At 37.4% G+C, this 16,535-nt stretch overlaps 1 protein-coding gene across 8 annotated transcripts in view; it reads right to left on the bottom strand.

Moving 5' to 3' along the window:
* The window catches only part of CCSER1 (coiled-coil serine rich protein 1), a 562,640-nt gene that overhangs the window by 408,045 nt on the left and 138,060 nt on the right, over positions 1-16,535 (bottom strand). For all 8 annotated transcript variants that reach the window (XM_085545025.1, XM_015861337.3, XM_085545028.1 and 5 more), the window contains one exon: positions 761-872. In XM_085545025.1, the coding sequence (XP_085401151.1) occupies positions 761-872 (112 nt within the window). The remainder of the gene's footprint in view (positions 1-760; positions 873-16,535) is intronic.

Genomic DNA, 16,535 nt, shown 5'->3' with positions numbered 1-16,535 from the left:
CCTTCAGTTGTATCAACTACGCGACACAGCTTGGTGGCACCCACAAACTTGCTCAATTCCACTATCCAGGTCATTGAAAAAGAAAGTGAAGACTACCAGACCCTGGACAGACATCACTCATGACCAGTCGCCACTTGGACATAGAACTGTTGACCACAACCTTCCGGTTGAAAACATGCCAAATCTCTCTGCTTTATAAAGAAGAATGTGGTATGTGACCATGTCAAAAATTGTTAAAGAACAACCATCCCATCTAACATGTTTTGGGTATGATTCTTGTCTAACATAAGATATCAAATTATACTCAGTTTCTTAGAATTTCCTTGGAAGACCACTACCACATTTTCGAGGATTCATCATAACTTATAACGCAGTAGTAAAAACAGACCCTGAAAAATACTAAAATATCTCAAATGAGATGACCATTTAGGAACTAAGATCTTTCCAAAAAGCAACTAAGAACTGAGATGAATGAGAGGATTATTTAAGCAAGGGTAATCATTTTGCTAAGCCTATTAAAAAGTAAATTTTTTCAGAGGATAAATGAACACTCTTTTTGTACACTTCATTACCAAAGTCTTGGATAAAAAGAAAAAAAAAAAAAAAAAAGAAGCAGCCTAGTCACAGGTCAATTTCTGGTTATGGAACCACCAAAGTGTAACCACTGGTGAAATAGAGGAGGTGTATACACACCCACAAGAACGAAACTAGCCGTTGTTCACACTGCATTCATAAAGGACCATTTATTTGAATAACTCACTGTTTAGACGCTTCAGGTTTTAGCATCTGTTCTTTCTTCCTTGTATCCACTGTTGGGGTAAGTACTACAGCAGCACATGAGACTATTGACTGGTATGAGTCTTCTCGACCAACTGCAAAGATAAAGATCTCAGTGTTAAAGAGTGATCTCAGGGTGTATTTTAATTGCTTAAAGAAAAAAAGGATAAATAAATATATGTATATATGTAAATAAGTCATACTGTGATAGCCCAAAATAGAAATGATTTTTCAGACGTTGCTGCAGTCATCTGTGAACAAAACATTACTGTTTCTATATTTCATAAAGTGGCACTTCTATTTGCCATAGACTGGTACATCTATTCTCATTTCACCAAGTTTCACCTGGAACGAAATATGATGTCAGTTTGCTATATCTCTTTGATTCCTCTGAGTCCTTAAAAGGACATGTATTTCCAATTCAAAATTAGCATAGGATGCTCTTCATTATTTTCATCACAGACTGAAAATAAGAATAGAAATTAAGGAGGATTATAATCTACTCAAAAGCAAATCTGACTGAAAAGGCCAAGCAGAAGTTGAAAGCAAGTGCTTGTTTTAGTGAACAAACCACATCAGTTTCCTATATTATACATTTATGGTATTATTATATGTCAAATGTGAACAAGAAGAGCTGTGGTGGTGATTCATATTTTAAACAGATAGTCACACAGCATTTTATATGCATAACATACACCACTATGTAGGGTTTACACGTGCATATACACAGCCAACAGCACAGACTGTAACAAGGATGACTGTCACGAATTCTCGAGGATTAAAAGCCAGGAAGAACCTACTCTACATTTGTACAAGGTTGTGATAGCTGAGAATATTGAACAGTGACATTTATCAATGTAAAACTTGTTTCTGATGACGTATCATCCAACCTTCACAATCATGTGCATTTTCCCTCCTGACTGCAGACAATTTATCATTTGCACACACTTCACTTACACAAGGACTAAAACTCAAGAAAAAATTTCACCCATATTGCCTTGATTGGATGCCAATGCAGAACAGCTAATCGTGGCACATCACCCTGAGTTTTACTTAGGTTACATTCAGCATGAAATCAGCACATGTCAAGATACACTGCATGCCCAGCACACACCCTGAAGCAATGCCTAGTGCTTTAAGGCAGCTTGAGAGTAGACTGTAATAGGACAGGAAAGGACTGAGTATTTGAAATAAAGGTCTGAAACGTGAACTTTTGTTTTTTAGAGTAATTCTGAGCCTTTAAGCAAGAAGCACAAACATCCTACCAATGGGCTTTTAGAATAAGGAAGAAAATCAATCTTTTTTGTAGAGTACACATAATTATGTCTAACGCATTTTCTGTTCTTCAGTATTTATGCCTATTTAACTACTGATGTTAAATGATGTCATCTTGCACAGTAGACACACAAGATGACTAGTAGTGAAACATGACTTTCTGTATTTTGGAGCCAGTGTTACTCAGTACTTGGTCATTCATTATCACAGACGTCCGTCCCCCAAAACATGCTAATACCAAAAGAAAACTTGCCATATTGCCCACAAGTATCTAAGAGGAATATATATTACAGGTTCCTACATAGGAATACATGAAGAGAACTAATGCAAAATACGTTGAACTAGAGAAAGTATACAAAAACAAAAGAATTTCTGTCCTTCTATGTTGCACGCAACTAACAGACAATGTATTAACATGGTGCTATTTGTTAGGCACAAAGAAAAGCACAAAGCAGTATCTTCTCACTACAACCAATGACTGAGTATGTGCAAATAAGAACATTCATATAGATGAGAATTTTTGTTTATAGAAAAAGAATTGCGAAAAGTTAGGTTTGTCAGAGGGTGATATACTGAAATTCATCTCTTTCACTTTAACCTGAAATGCTGATTTAAGAAAAAAAAAAAAAAAGAAAGAAAAAAAAAAAAAAAGGATGAAGCAAATTATTATTAACAGAAGTCGTGATATCACTTGACTATCATGTCATTAATTTACTTGTAAAAGGTCTGCATGACAGCGGGAATAAACCCAGGGAGAGAAGGAGCAAAGTACCTCCCCTCTCTAACAGCACGGTGCGGTGCGGTGCGGCTCGGCCACGTGTGCTCCGAGAGAGGGAAAGGGAAAGGAGATTGTGAATGGGTCTAGGAGGGGAAGGAAAAAAAAAAAAAAAAAAAAAAAAAAAAAAAGGAATGATCTGAGAACGAACGGCAGTTTAATGAACCCAATGACACTAAACAACAACGAGAGACTTTCAACGAGAATAACAAGTCCAAATCTCACCGGTGGGCTGTATGAGGAAGGAAGTTCCGACCACGCTGTGTCCTCGCAGGGAACCGGGCAAAAACCCCGTCCCCTTCCCGACCTCCCCTCCGGTGCCACCCCCTCCCCTCATTCCCATTTAAGGCAGTCCACAGAAAAGAAAAAAAAAAAAAAAAAAGAAAAAACTTGTCTCCTTGACTGCCATTATCCCACATGATGTTCTGATGTGGAATAGCAACATGACCCAACTTACAAAACCATAATAGGTCTGCTGACATAACATAGCACAACAAAGTAGGATCACCCACTATCCATCAGTTTACAAAAGGAGTTAAAATAGAAAACTGCAGGTAACAAAGATGCCACCACTAGTCTCTCAGCCTTTATAAAATTTCATGAATGAATAAAAATCTAAAATTGATTTTGTTTAATAATTAATTCTACATAGGGATTGTATAATCCCCTAATTTTCAGATGAAGAAAAACCCAGGTCATCTGGTGATCTACGCTTGTGGAATTTATTATCCTCCCATCCGAGACAGAGATAAGCTTTGGTACAGCTTTTGCAAGCTGCTCTGATCCCTCCCTTTTATCTCGAGCCTCTGTGCTAACAGTCAGAAGTCATTATGGGATAGTATAATTAACTCAAATGTCATGTCATGAATAGTGACAGCATTTAATTTTTATCTACTGGAGTGCATTCCTTTATTATCTGTTCATAACGTTCATTAATTTAATGAGAATGTGCTTGAATGCAGACTCATCTTTAACAATGATAGGGATGGGCTCCACTCTACTTAAGGAGACTATTTTTGTACTTCATTTCAAACTTCTCTTAAGTCTCGTGTCCTTCATATGCTTTCTTTTCTTTTTTTTTTTTTTTTTAAATGTGCCAGTGGGCAATATTACCACCCAAAAAGCCAATAAATGACTTCTACATTTTGGACTTATTAATCTGAATCTCTTAAGATTCCCAAAACAATACAAACCTCACAATATCAAACCAATACACTAAAAGATTACCCCTTTTAACCATAATCCTCTCAAGTGTCCAGCTGGCATTTTAAAAGACAGTAAGAAATTAACAAATTTATCCTTACCACATGAATTTGTGAGGAAAGTAGAGAAAGCAAAGATTTTAATTACCCAAGTTGGTATTTGAAAACCTACCAATCACTGATGTAAACAGCTGCTCCAGTCTACTCTATGAAATGAGCTCTCTGCCTCTTTGCACCACAGCTTATCAACAAAAACAAACAAACAAGATACTGTTCATCTGGGTATTGTAAATTCATCTAGCTAGTTACTTTATCTTTTTTACTCCATAATTTCTAATATTCACCTTTTTGCTATATTCAGTACTCTGTGGAGATGCTTTAATTTGACTAATTTTTGCTGAGCATTTTGCCACATAATTATAATCCTGTCCTGGGGTATCACATGGAAAGTTTGCAAAATTCCTCATTACAGTCATTCACCTAACCCTTCCATTTTGACCTAGGTCCATGCTATATAAAACCAAGTTGTTGTTTTTTTCCAGCGTAAATAAAAACTATGCCCTTTGCTTGCAGTATGTAATAAGTGAGGTGAGACACGCTTGATCTAATCACTATTATATATTGTGTATATTATATATGTATATATAAAAATAAAATATTCAGGGTAATAATATGAGGAAAAGCTTTTATATCTGTAAATCATCCCAAAAATCCATATGTTCTGTGTGTATGTACTCTATAGGACCTAAGTCAACCTTTAGCATTCTCTCAACCTTCAGTTTTCAGTTGCAACAAGATCTCAAAGTGCTAACAAAAATTGCTTCCTGAGGCTGAGCTACTGCTAGGCTTGTGTATATCATCCTAAAAACAAAGCTCACCTCTCCTGTCCACACTGCGTTATAGCTTGTTCCACAGATTACGGGGAAAAAAATAAGTATGTGATATGCATACCTCTTCCAGGAGGAGACTGAAAAAATTAAGTTGTTCTCTATTATGGCGTTATGACTTTATTCAATTGGTAGATTTGAAAAAAAAAACAATTGCTGTTTCATTTAGAAACAAGTGATAAAAGAATGTAGCAACCTCAGGTTTACAGAGTAACAGTTGAGGTTGAAGGGACCTCTAGAGGCCACTGTCAAAATGTGTCATGGTTTTGTACAATTATAAAATAGCTAAAAATCTGTGCACAGCAAATAACATTGTACTGCAAAAAAAGCATGGCAGAAACTTTCTGTCTGGATATACAGTGGGAGCATCAGCAGTTTTTGTGTTTCTTCCCAGTCACGGCAACTAACTATTCATAGGAAAAGTCAACAGGAAAACAATCTAGGTACATCTTTAAATCTGAGTCCATCAGGACCACATCCAGGCAGCTTTTGAAGATCTGCAAGGAGAGCCCACAGCTGCACAGAAGCACTTACTGGTGTTAAGGCAGAACATCCTATGTTCTAGTTTGTGCCCACTGCCTCTAGCCTGGCACTGGGCATCACTTAGATGACCCTAATTGTTCTCTTAGCATTCTCCCACCAATCATACACATGAATAAGATTTCCCCTTTCTCTTCTGTAGGCTGAACAGTTCTACCTTGCTCATAGGAGAAATGCTCCAGTTTCATCATTACTGTAGGCACTTGTTAGGCACTGTTAAGGAGCTCCATGCCTCTTTTGCAGAAGAGAGCCCTGCACTGATCTCAGCATTCCAGGTGAGGACTCACCAAAGCTCAGAGGAAGGATTCCCCACCTCATAATGCAGCCCAGTATACCATGGGCCTTCTTTGCTACAACGGCACAATGCAGGCTCTTGGTCAGCTTGTATCTAAAGACACCAAAGGACTTATCTGCAGAGCTGCCTTGCGCTGACTAACTAGCTGTCAGCATGCACTAGTGCCTTGGTTTACACTCCTTGGGTTGTTTCTCCCCAGATGTAGGACTTGGCAATTTCCCGTGTTGAATCCCATGAGGCTTCTATCAGCTTATTTCTCCTGGTCTGCATGGCAGCAAGACCCTCTGGACTGCAATCTACTCTCACTCAGTTCTGTGCCCTCTGCAATGTATAATACAGTTAACGACTTCTGAAAAAAATAAATTTTTTAAAAAATGGATAATTCACATGCAAGTGAGATGGCATTCTCACATGTGATGATATTTTCCAGTAAACCTGCATCTCCTTTATTCACAATTCAATGATTACATAGTCTAGCCAATAATTATAGCAAAATAATACAACTGAAAGGACATCTTTACTATGCACTATCATTAACTAATATTTATCTTAATGAAATAAAAGATATGTACCAACTACAAGTCATATAAAGAACAACTCCACAGAAGAAGAAAAAAAAGATGTTTTAACTTCACATAATATCACTGTAAGGGATCACTACTTCTTTTAGAAGTAATTCCTCCCTGAATTCTTCAATTTATCTTTCAGTGATGCACGCCAAGTTTTGTTTTTTTTTTTCTTCCATTGCTAAATGTTTTAAAAGCATGACCCATATATTTATCACTAGGAGTGTTAAAGAAGCTCCAGAACTTCATTCACTATCAAAACAGATTTCTGCATCTGGAGAAGAAAAATAACCTTTTTTTCTTCCCTTACCTGTTTCTCTCAAGAACAATAAGAGTGACCAGTTTTAAGCAGTTTTCTTCTACTCTGGGCCAACCAGTGAAAAATGCTTAATACTCAAATGGTAAGATAGTATGAAGCCTCTTCAATGGCTAATGAATATAACATGTCTCTCTGAAGAAGAGAAAGATTTGAAGCTCTAGGGGTGACAGTTCCAGCAGCTATTCAATATTGTTGATTGTACTTTTGCCTTTTTCTTTTTTTTAAAGGAGAGAGAAAATTTGGCTATTACTACTCACTGTGAAAATAGTCTCCCTCAACACAAGTTTAAGTGATGAAATTAACTGCAGGTACTACCTGTTTATTGAAGACAGAAGGGAAATGTTCATATTCAGTGTGCAGTGAAGCATAAGAGGTTCATGATATTGGGAGATGAAAGCACTGAAGTACTTCTGGATTTAAGAGTTGGACACTGACAATTCCAAGCATTTCCACTTGTAAGTATAAAACTTTAAATAATCAGCTTTCATCATTCAAGAAACAGATCAAGTCAGGAAAATAAACGTTCTGCTTTAGTTAAAAATAAAATAAAATAAAATAAAATAAAATAAAATAAAATAAAATAAAATAAAATAAAATAAAATGCAAAAAGAAAGCAACCAGCCAGGGGCATGGGAGGTATTAAATAAATTTCCTACCTATGTAAGAAACAGGAGACAGAAACACAGGGGAACAATATCTGGATCCAAATTATCCAATTGCACACTCCTTTTAACTACCAAAAAGCCAGAAAACATGTTCTAATTACTCTAGAATGCCAATTCCCAGCACAGATATTTGCATTTCAGCACACTGTTTGTTAAGGTTGGCTCTGCTGCTATAAGGCTGAGGTAATGAGCTGAAGTGCTCTGAACAAAGCACAGTGAAGAGCTGAGAGCCTGGCCCTGTGTATGTTCTTCATACAAGGCAAACACGGGAGAACAAAGAACTGTGAAACACTCTTCCAATATGGCCAGTAACAACATTTTAAAAGTAAATATACACAAAAAAGAAACAAGAGGATAAACCATATATTTCGTCAGTAACTTAGTCTGGTTTTGAGGACGACTGAAGGGGAGAAAAAGAAGGATTTAAAATGGGTAACTCAAGGTAATTTCCTAGGAAAGCTGTTGGCAAGACAAATAGGAGGGTCTTTAAACAAAGTGCTTTATTTGTGATAAGCCCAATAATAACTGTAGTTTAGCACTTTGCTCACCATGTGAGCCTGCTCTCTCATATTCTTAATTAATTCAGAGGGCCCTTCTCTTGCCCTGCTCCAAACATCAGCTTCATTAAACACTTCAGCAAAACCAAGTGTACAATTTCACTGCAGTATTCTCTTTGTTGGCCCCAGAAGCAAAGCACAATATTTTAATTCTTTAGTTTAAAACCCTTAGGCCCAAGGAGACTTCCAGTCTCTTAAAGGCCACATAAAAGGTCAGGGTGCTTGGAGTGAAAGCCATTTTTGTCCCACTACTTTTTCAGTAAAAAGAAAAAAAAAAAAAAAAAAAAAAAAAAAAAAAAGAAAGAAAAAAGAAAGAAAAGAAAAGGAAAAAAGAAAAGCATCTTGATCTCAAATTAGCTGACAGTCTTTGGGAAAAAAAAGGAAACTAAATGGATCTCAATTTTGTTATTAGTTCAACAGTTACTCTAGTGCCTCTTGTCCCTTAGAAACAGCTGCATTTCACAATATTAGCCAGAATAATTCTTAAGAGAGTGAATGAGACTATGTGCCTACAGTCCCCAAATGGTTTTAATGTAATAATTTTGCAATAAAACTACAGGCCCAATTCTTAAACACACCACAGCCACAATCTGAAATTTTGTAATAGCAACAATTACAGGGCCATTATGGGCAAATGAAATACATTCCTGCAGGTTCTCAAATTTCCTCTTTCTTTTATGGTATTCATAATGTCAATGCTGGCACCCAGCTGTGAAGGGTACATTGCACAACATTAATCAGAAGCCACAAAATTCTAACGCACTAGAGCATGTGGTTATCTGCACCCTTGCATTTGTACCCTAAGTTTGTTTATTGCCACAATGATGATAGGGTAACAATAATACACAAGATTTGGGCCAGTTGGCTCATGCTGTATGCAAAAGAAACCAAACTATAAGCAGCAGATGCTCCTTTTAATGTTAATGTTTAGAATGCTTCCCTTATTGGTGATACGTCATGGAAAGCCATGCCTGTGATGAAACAATAAAATTATTACGATGCTGATAGCCTACTTCAGATACATTGCACAGAATCACAGAATGGGAGGGATTTGAAGGGACCTCTGTGTATCATAGAATCACAGAATGGCCTGGGTTGAAAAGGACCACAATTATCATCCAGTTTCAAACCCACTGCCACAGGGTCACCACCACCAGACCAGGCTGCCCAGAGCCACATCCAGCAACGGGGCAACCACAACTTCCTTGGAAACCATCCTCTGTGTGAAAAACTTCTTCCTAAGGAATAGGAGGGATATCCTGTCCAACTCCCCTGCAACAGCAGGTTCCCTACAGCAGGTCACACAGTTTGGTATTGAGGGGGGTCTAGAGTATCTCCAGAGGAGATTTCACAACTTCCCTGAGCAGCCTGTTCCAGGCTCTGTCACCCTTATAGAACTCCATGTGTTCCTTACTGCTCAGCACATTGTATTACAGAATGACACTAGTTTGGACCCTTGAAAAGGAAAGGGCAGCACGCTTACTCCTTTTCATTCTTCTCAAGCATTCATTCATTTCATTCTTCTCCTTACAATTTAAGACATGCTTGAGAAACTGTGTTTTGCTAGTCATCTCTTTCATCTTGTAGAATCTGAGTTTGCTCCCATGTAAATCTGCTCAGTATCTGACCATTCTGTAACCCCTCTCTGAAACTGAGGCAAATTGAGTAGTGCTGGATCCCTGTAGCAGCACCAGGAGGAATCGTAACAGTATTTATAGGAACGCAAGTAGGCTCATTTTTCAATTGTAAGTCCTCCAATACCTAAAACATTTAAAGTATATCTATTTATGCTTAAGGCTGCATTCTAAAATGCTTCCTTATTCACACTGAACTACTTAAAGATAATATTGCTCCAAGGATCCTTCAAACAATCCTCAAAGCATTAAATAAAAGCCTATTCTGTCTCCAATAATATGCTGCTATTGTTTTTCTGTATCAAGAAGTAGTGCTTTAGTGTAGCATTAGGAGGTTCAAAACTGCAAGCAACCTGTTAGCCCTTGGTAACATATCACCAGTCAGTTGATATGTCACAGACTTGTATTTGTTAGCATTTCAGTCTATGCCTTCATATGACATAGGCATGGTAAGGAACATGCTTATAAATTAATGAAATGAATTTATGATGAAACATTAATAATCTGATTCCCAACAATCATATATAACCAAATTGCAGGAATTCTCATATATGAACCCTCTCCACTATGCCCTGGTGAGACCACATTTAGACTACTGTGACAAGTTTTGAGCTTCCCAGCTCAAAAAAGACATGGATCTCCTAGGAGGAGTCAAGCAGATGGCCAGAAAGATGATAAAGATGACAAAGAGCCTGTTATGAGAACATAACAATAACCAAAAATTGTAAATTCCTAAAAGCTATGTTACTGAGTCATTCAGAACCAATTTTAAAAAATACCACATTAATATGCACCAAAAGAGATTCACCCCAACCTCCTCTGCTAGTAGCACAGTGCTTGGCTATATGCAATTCTAAGCAAAAATGCACATTTCAGTCTCACTGGAATGAGCAAAGTTTTAGCTTCGAGATCTGCTTTTAGAGCTAAGCAAAGACTAAAAGAGGTTGAAGAGGATTTCAAGTCTCCTGCTCTGCCAAGAAGGCAGAACTCACACATACTGCTTGATAACCTCAAAAATGTAAAATGCCCACCTGTACCAAAATCCTTAACCCTATGCATTCAAATATCACAATCTGGGTTCCGCTGTAAACTCCCTTCCTTATCAGTAGGTCTGATCAGGACTGCTGGCTGTTGAAGATTGGTGAGTAGGACTGGTATCTGCAATTGATAGTCTAATAAAATAATTCCATAAGAAAACATCATGGCTCAGGTCATCTGGATAAACAGGATGCATTATGGGATCATGCTCATTACTAAGTTTCTTCATGCCAGCCAAGTATGCAAATGTACACAGAGGCTGCGGCAAACATGGAAAAAAAAGTTCCATATCTGACACCTCAGCCAACAAGTTAATGGGCTTTACCTTACAGATATGAATGCTCATTAAGCTCAGTTGGCTCATCAGCTGGGACAGCAGCTGAAGCTGCAAGAGCCCCATGAGTAAGCAGGAGCTGCAGGCATTCTATAAAGTCAATTGCTCTCAGTCTTCCTGGTCCTGACTTTACTCTGAAAAACGTAACTACAAAGGAGAATACTGCCCACAGGAGCCAACTACTGGCCCTCAGTGGGAAATAAGGTCGACAAACACCACAGCCTTGGAAGATGGAAGAAAAACACATAGCCAAAGGCCCCATATGGCTTGCAAAAGGGATTACTGAAAGGGCCAGTGTTAGATGGAATCATGAAGGCACACTTTGGCAACTGTCATAAAGTACAAGAAACTGGGAAACCCTTGTCTCTTTACTTTAAGAACATGGAGAAAATGCTTACAGTGAGTTTACCAGCCACAGGAAACAGCTGCTTCCAAGTTCCCTTTTCAGACATACTAAGTAATAGTAATTTTAGTTCAGTTTTTTCATCACTTTTCAGTTTGAGATTCAGTTTTAAAAGTGTCTTACCTTCAAGAAAAGGAGAGAAGGACTGACTGTCACACTGGCATCTTGAAAGAAGGAATATAAAAAGACCTGCCGGGCATTTCTGTAGACACAATACAAGGCCCTGAAGGAACAGCTACTCCAGCTACAGTATCCTTGACTGTTCTGTACCACAGGTAGAAATGTCAAAACTCAATAGCAAGCATTTTCAAGAGCATAATCTCTTGACTTCACCTTGGACTAGTTGAAATGAAGAATGACAAGGCAAGTAAGATTAATTTATTGTTTGTATTGAAGGGCTATAGCCACGAGAAATTAATACATGAAAAAATGAAAAAGCACAGATTCACAAGATAAATTAAGTAAATAAAACCACCTCCTTATAGTTTCTAAAAACCAAAGCTTGCCAGGAAAATGATGTGAGATAATTATGATTTGTAAAGACAGCAAGACTATATGTCTTTTTGTTATAACCATATTGGCACCTGCTAGCAGGAGCACAAGGGATAACCGCTGTACATCTCAGCCACAGAATGACAGCCTTTGTCAACCTCAGTAACGAGCAACTCAGTGAGCAGTCCCCATAGCAGCACATTTGTCACAGCCACACCAAACTCATTCATTCTTTCACAGGAGTCATTCCTGGGCTACATTTCAGAAATTTACATAGGACACTGAAACAAGTAAAGAAACCATAATAAAAACTCCCACTATTTTCCTGAATTAATTATCTTCCTTATTATAGTAAAATGTAAAGAACATACTTCACACCTTTGCCATCCCAAAGCTGGGTGGTTTGCTTTTCTATTTTTTATTTGTTTTTACTCTTACTTAACTTCACCCTTGAGAAAACTTCAAGTTTACTGTTCCTAACTGGAACTTTTTTTTTTTAATAAACAAAACTGCAAAACTGTATAAAATCTTCTTTATTACTATTATTTAGTAAATCCTAAACAAGATGCATCTGAAGTGGTTGCAGAACTTTCCTGGGCTAAGCATCAGCCTCATCTCTGCATTTGTGCAGGACAACAAAGTCAATTCTGACATCTCTGCAAGCACTTTACCAAATATGTAATCCAGCAGCAAAGGGACAGGCCAGGACAGCCTTATGATTATCTATGCATACAAGCCTGAACCAATAAGGAAAACGAAGAAGTTATAAGGAACAGAAATAACATGGGATTGAACAGAATTCCACGCTGTTTGTGGGCATCTAAATGTGTGTTTGAAGGACAAGCATTGATATGTTTTCAGAATGCTCTTCAGCTGCCATGTTGTGACAGGAAGCATAGGAGTGACTCTAGAAGACTACCAGAGTAAGAATTTCCTAGCCAGTTCATACAGCGTTTCAAAGCAAAACCAAGGGAAAAGAGTTAGCCAGGTGGCAAGAAAAGTCAGTGGCAGCTATGGAAAGAAAACATTACAGTCTGCTGCACCACAAAAAGAAATAAAACAGGAAGCAGAATATGAATGTCCATCAATTTTCTGTGGCTGCACTAGTAAAACTTGGACCATTTACACAATGTATAGATTTTGCTATACTTAATAACTCACATAAATTTACTACATTCCAAGGTCAAGGTTGTTTCATTTGGCACATGGCACAAGCACATATTTTGGTTCTTGCAGAAGTACAGTGTTATAGGCCTGATGCAAAAGTTTGAACAGCAGAGCTCACTACTGCTGTGCCAGGTTTGCAAGTGATTTGCTGAGTTCTTCCAATTAACATTCAAATTAACAGTATATATGCAGGAGATAAAGTTTATGCCAAGCAAAATACATACATCTGTCTGAAAAGCAATAAAGCAATTGATTTTATTAAACCCACCTCTTTTCACACTTTTTCTAAAAATCTGAAATATTTTTAAAAAAAAATCTACACACAAAACCCTTGAAATCTAAGCAAGTTCAGAAGGCTTTTTATTTTTATTTTTTTATGTTAAAGTTAGATAGGTTGAAATGTCAATAGATTATACTCAGAAAAAAGGAGCATAGTCAAAATGACAGGCAGCAGGGGAACACCTTGAAGCCCATAAAATGGAGGACTCTAAGTGTGTTTGAAAAGAGCCAAATGCACAACCATACCGCAGTACACAAAGAATACAGACCACCACTACACCACTGAAGCAGAATTTCAGTTCACAAGCCAATGACTAAATGTACTGCCTCTGCAAAAATAACCAACACAAACCTCATTCTACAAACATTGTGCTTTTGTATCACTGGTAAAAATAACATTACTGAAATCAGGCTCAACTTGGTTATCACCTCACCTTCTAAAAAAGATAACTGAAGGGCTATTTCAATATGTTGTACGGAAACATACACAAGAATATTCACAGGCAAATAAGTACCTCCCTCTATAGTCTGTCAAGTTAAATGTTACCATTAAGAGCAATTAAACTATTGGGGGGGAAAAGGAAAGCATAAAATTGGTAAATGCCTGTCTTTAGATGTATTTAAAACTAAAACAAATACATTTCTGAATTATGTGTTTTAGTCACGCTGTAAGGTTCACTACAAGCACAACTATGATAAGTATAAGCATTTCCCTACTTATGAGAGCAGATGGAGTGCACCGAGCCCTTATCTAACTGCAAATTCACAAGTTGGTTGCTCAAGGTCACACTACAAAGGGATGGTGTAGCTGCATCAGATAATTAAAAGCACTGGTTTACAGTTCATATTATTTGAGTGTTGAAATAACTTTAGAAAGTGCAGATGTATTTTGAAGGCTGTTCTCCATAACACTCAAATTATTTTCCTCCTCCTGACGTATTCAGATTTGATTCATTCTCATTGCAGCTCCACAGAGTGATAAAAGACACAAATAAGGCTGCATGATTTTCATTTCTTAAAAATACATTTTCCTCCTCAACACATAGATATATGCCTGTTATCTGATCATTTGCTCAAGATCCACAGGTAATGAGGCTGAAGTATGTACTTCGGAGCAGGCATCCATAGAATCATGAAGCACCATGCAGATAGACTGGTACTGGGAAGAGAAGAATGATGCTTTACCTAAAGCATAACTTGGAATACGCTTTTCATCTTTTTTGTGCCTCAGATGTCCTAATAAGGAAGAACTCAATGTTATTTCTTCTACACTCCACAGCAAATGATAATCTAGGCTACAAATTTTCTGAATACAAAAGAGAATGTGGGGAAATCCTGTAGGTGCTAGCAGGAGGATAACTTGAAAATCTGTTCCAGATAGTAGGTCATTATGTTATAAAACAGCATAAAAGCACAGGAAATAGAGGTAAAACACATATTACAGATTTTCACAGGATAACTCCCCATCAGTGTATGAAAACAAATGGCCAAATTCACCTGGAGCTTTCTTTGGATTCAAGTTCAGGATTTCTGAATGCAAGGTGAACTGATTAAACAGAAGCAAAAAAAGATGAAAGCTCAATTCTAAAATTGCATCATTTGTCAAAGCAGATGAAGAGTGTTCATGAATATGGAAGGATGATTGTGCATCTGTGGATGGAGCAGAATCTGGCCTAATGACTATTTAAATAGCGAGAACACATTCACAGCCCTACACTCCATCTTCCCCTGGGAAATCTCCCATCTTTACTTCAGATGTCATGCTAGAGGCATCCAAGGAACTAGTCAAGTACAACAGATTCTTTTGACAATTAGTGCACAAAGGAAAAGGACTGGATTTCTAGAGGCATCTGAAACTGAAGATGAACCACTTGCTTTTCCTAATCTACAGTGATTTTGGACATATCTTTAACTTGCAACCAAATACCAAAGAAGTGGGCCTTACCGAAAATTGTCTATATCCATCAGCGTCTAGCACTTGTGTCCAAGGAACAATAGGAACTAACCCCCCTTTTCTATTTATCTATGTAGGCCGTCATGAAAGAATGGCATACAAAACACCATGCAAACACTAATAATTAAAAATAAAAAAAAATACCTACACTGTAAAGCTGAATGTATTAGCTCCCAATTCACTAAAATGTAGCATGCATAACAGCACTGCTCCATTCTCACCCAAATGTCAATAGCCATTGCCTCCATAACTTAATTTAAAACCTTAGCATCCATTGGAAGGAATCCCACCAACTTCAAGAGCACTCTCATCAGCAGGGTGCAAAGGTTATCCTTGTATTCAAGGCAAGGGGGTTAATGTGATCTACAGTATGCAGAGTATTTTACTTGCACTCCGCAGTGCATGACCACCAATTCTGGAGCCTCCTTCTGACTAGTTCTTTGAGCTGCTGTGTATTAGGTAATGTACTTCACTCTCTAGTGAACAATTATACTCTTAGCTGATTGGAATTTAAGAGCAGACCTAAGATTAGCACTTGACATTTGTTGAAAGCCCTCCAATTTAAAAAGAAGAATTATTTGGAAGTTACCCAATATTTTAAATATCATATGTATTAAAATCAAATTTCACTTTCAAGAAAACAGATATGAACATCATGTACTGCACCTAATCCACAATTGATATAATAATCAAAATATAAAGATCCAATAATCCAAGGAAATACACTTAATGTATCACCCACCTTAAAAGCACCTCTCATAAGTCTCACAGAATTAATTCATGTTTCACCAGTGGCATCTGAACCTCTTAAATGCTTTACAGACTCAGTAGTACCAAAACCAAAACACAAACAACAACAAAAAATAAATAAATAAAACTAAAAAACTACCAGGAAAATCAGCTGTTAATGTTGCTGCACTCAGGCTATAGTCATCATTATAGAGTTAAAAAGCAGGCAGTACATCTTCCACTTAACAAAGCTTTCTCACAATATGCTCTTAGTTTTTATTTTAGTTTTATTTAAAACATGTTCAGTTTCTTTTTACTAAGGCACCACAGCCTTGGCTTCAGAGATACTGTTGAATATAATAACATAAAGCAAAAACCACAATTTTCCAATCTCAAAATTGGAGTTCATTTGAATGCCATTCCCTCTGCTTTTGTATGTAGACTGTTCCAAAAGTAATGTCTCCTATTTATTTTCATTGAAATTAGAATAGATGCAAAAAGCATAACGTCACCATTTCATAGAGAAAATTCTCAGCTACAAAACACCACTTCTCAACAAAATCACCACCATTTTCACCAGCAATGATCAACAGCCTGGGTGCTGAGCTTAGAAAAACCTGCACCAGCAGAGGTGACCCACTACCTCT

The sequence above is a fragment of the Coturnix japonica genome, chromosome 4 (genome assembly GCF_054131305.1).
Source record: "Coturnix japonica strain WE chromosome 4, WE-NBRP24, whole genome shotgun sequence".
Taxonomy (NCBI): Eukaryota; Metazoa; Chordata; class Aves; order Galliformes; family Phasianidae; genus Coturnix; species Coturnix japonica.
Note: the sequence above shows the minus strand (reverse complement) of the source record. Positions and strands in the feature narration are given on the sequence as shown.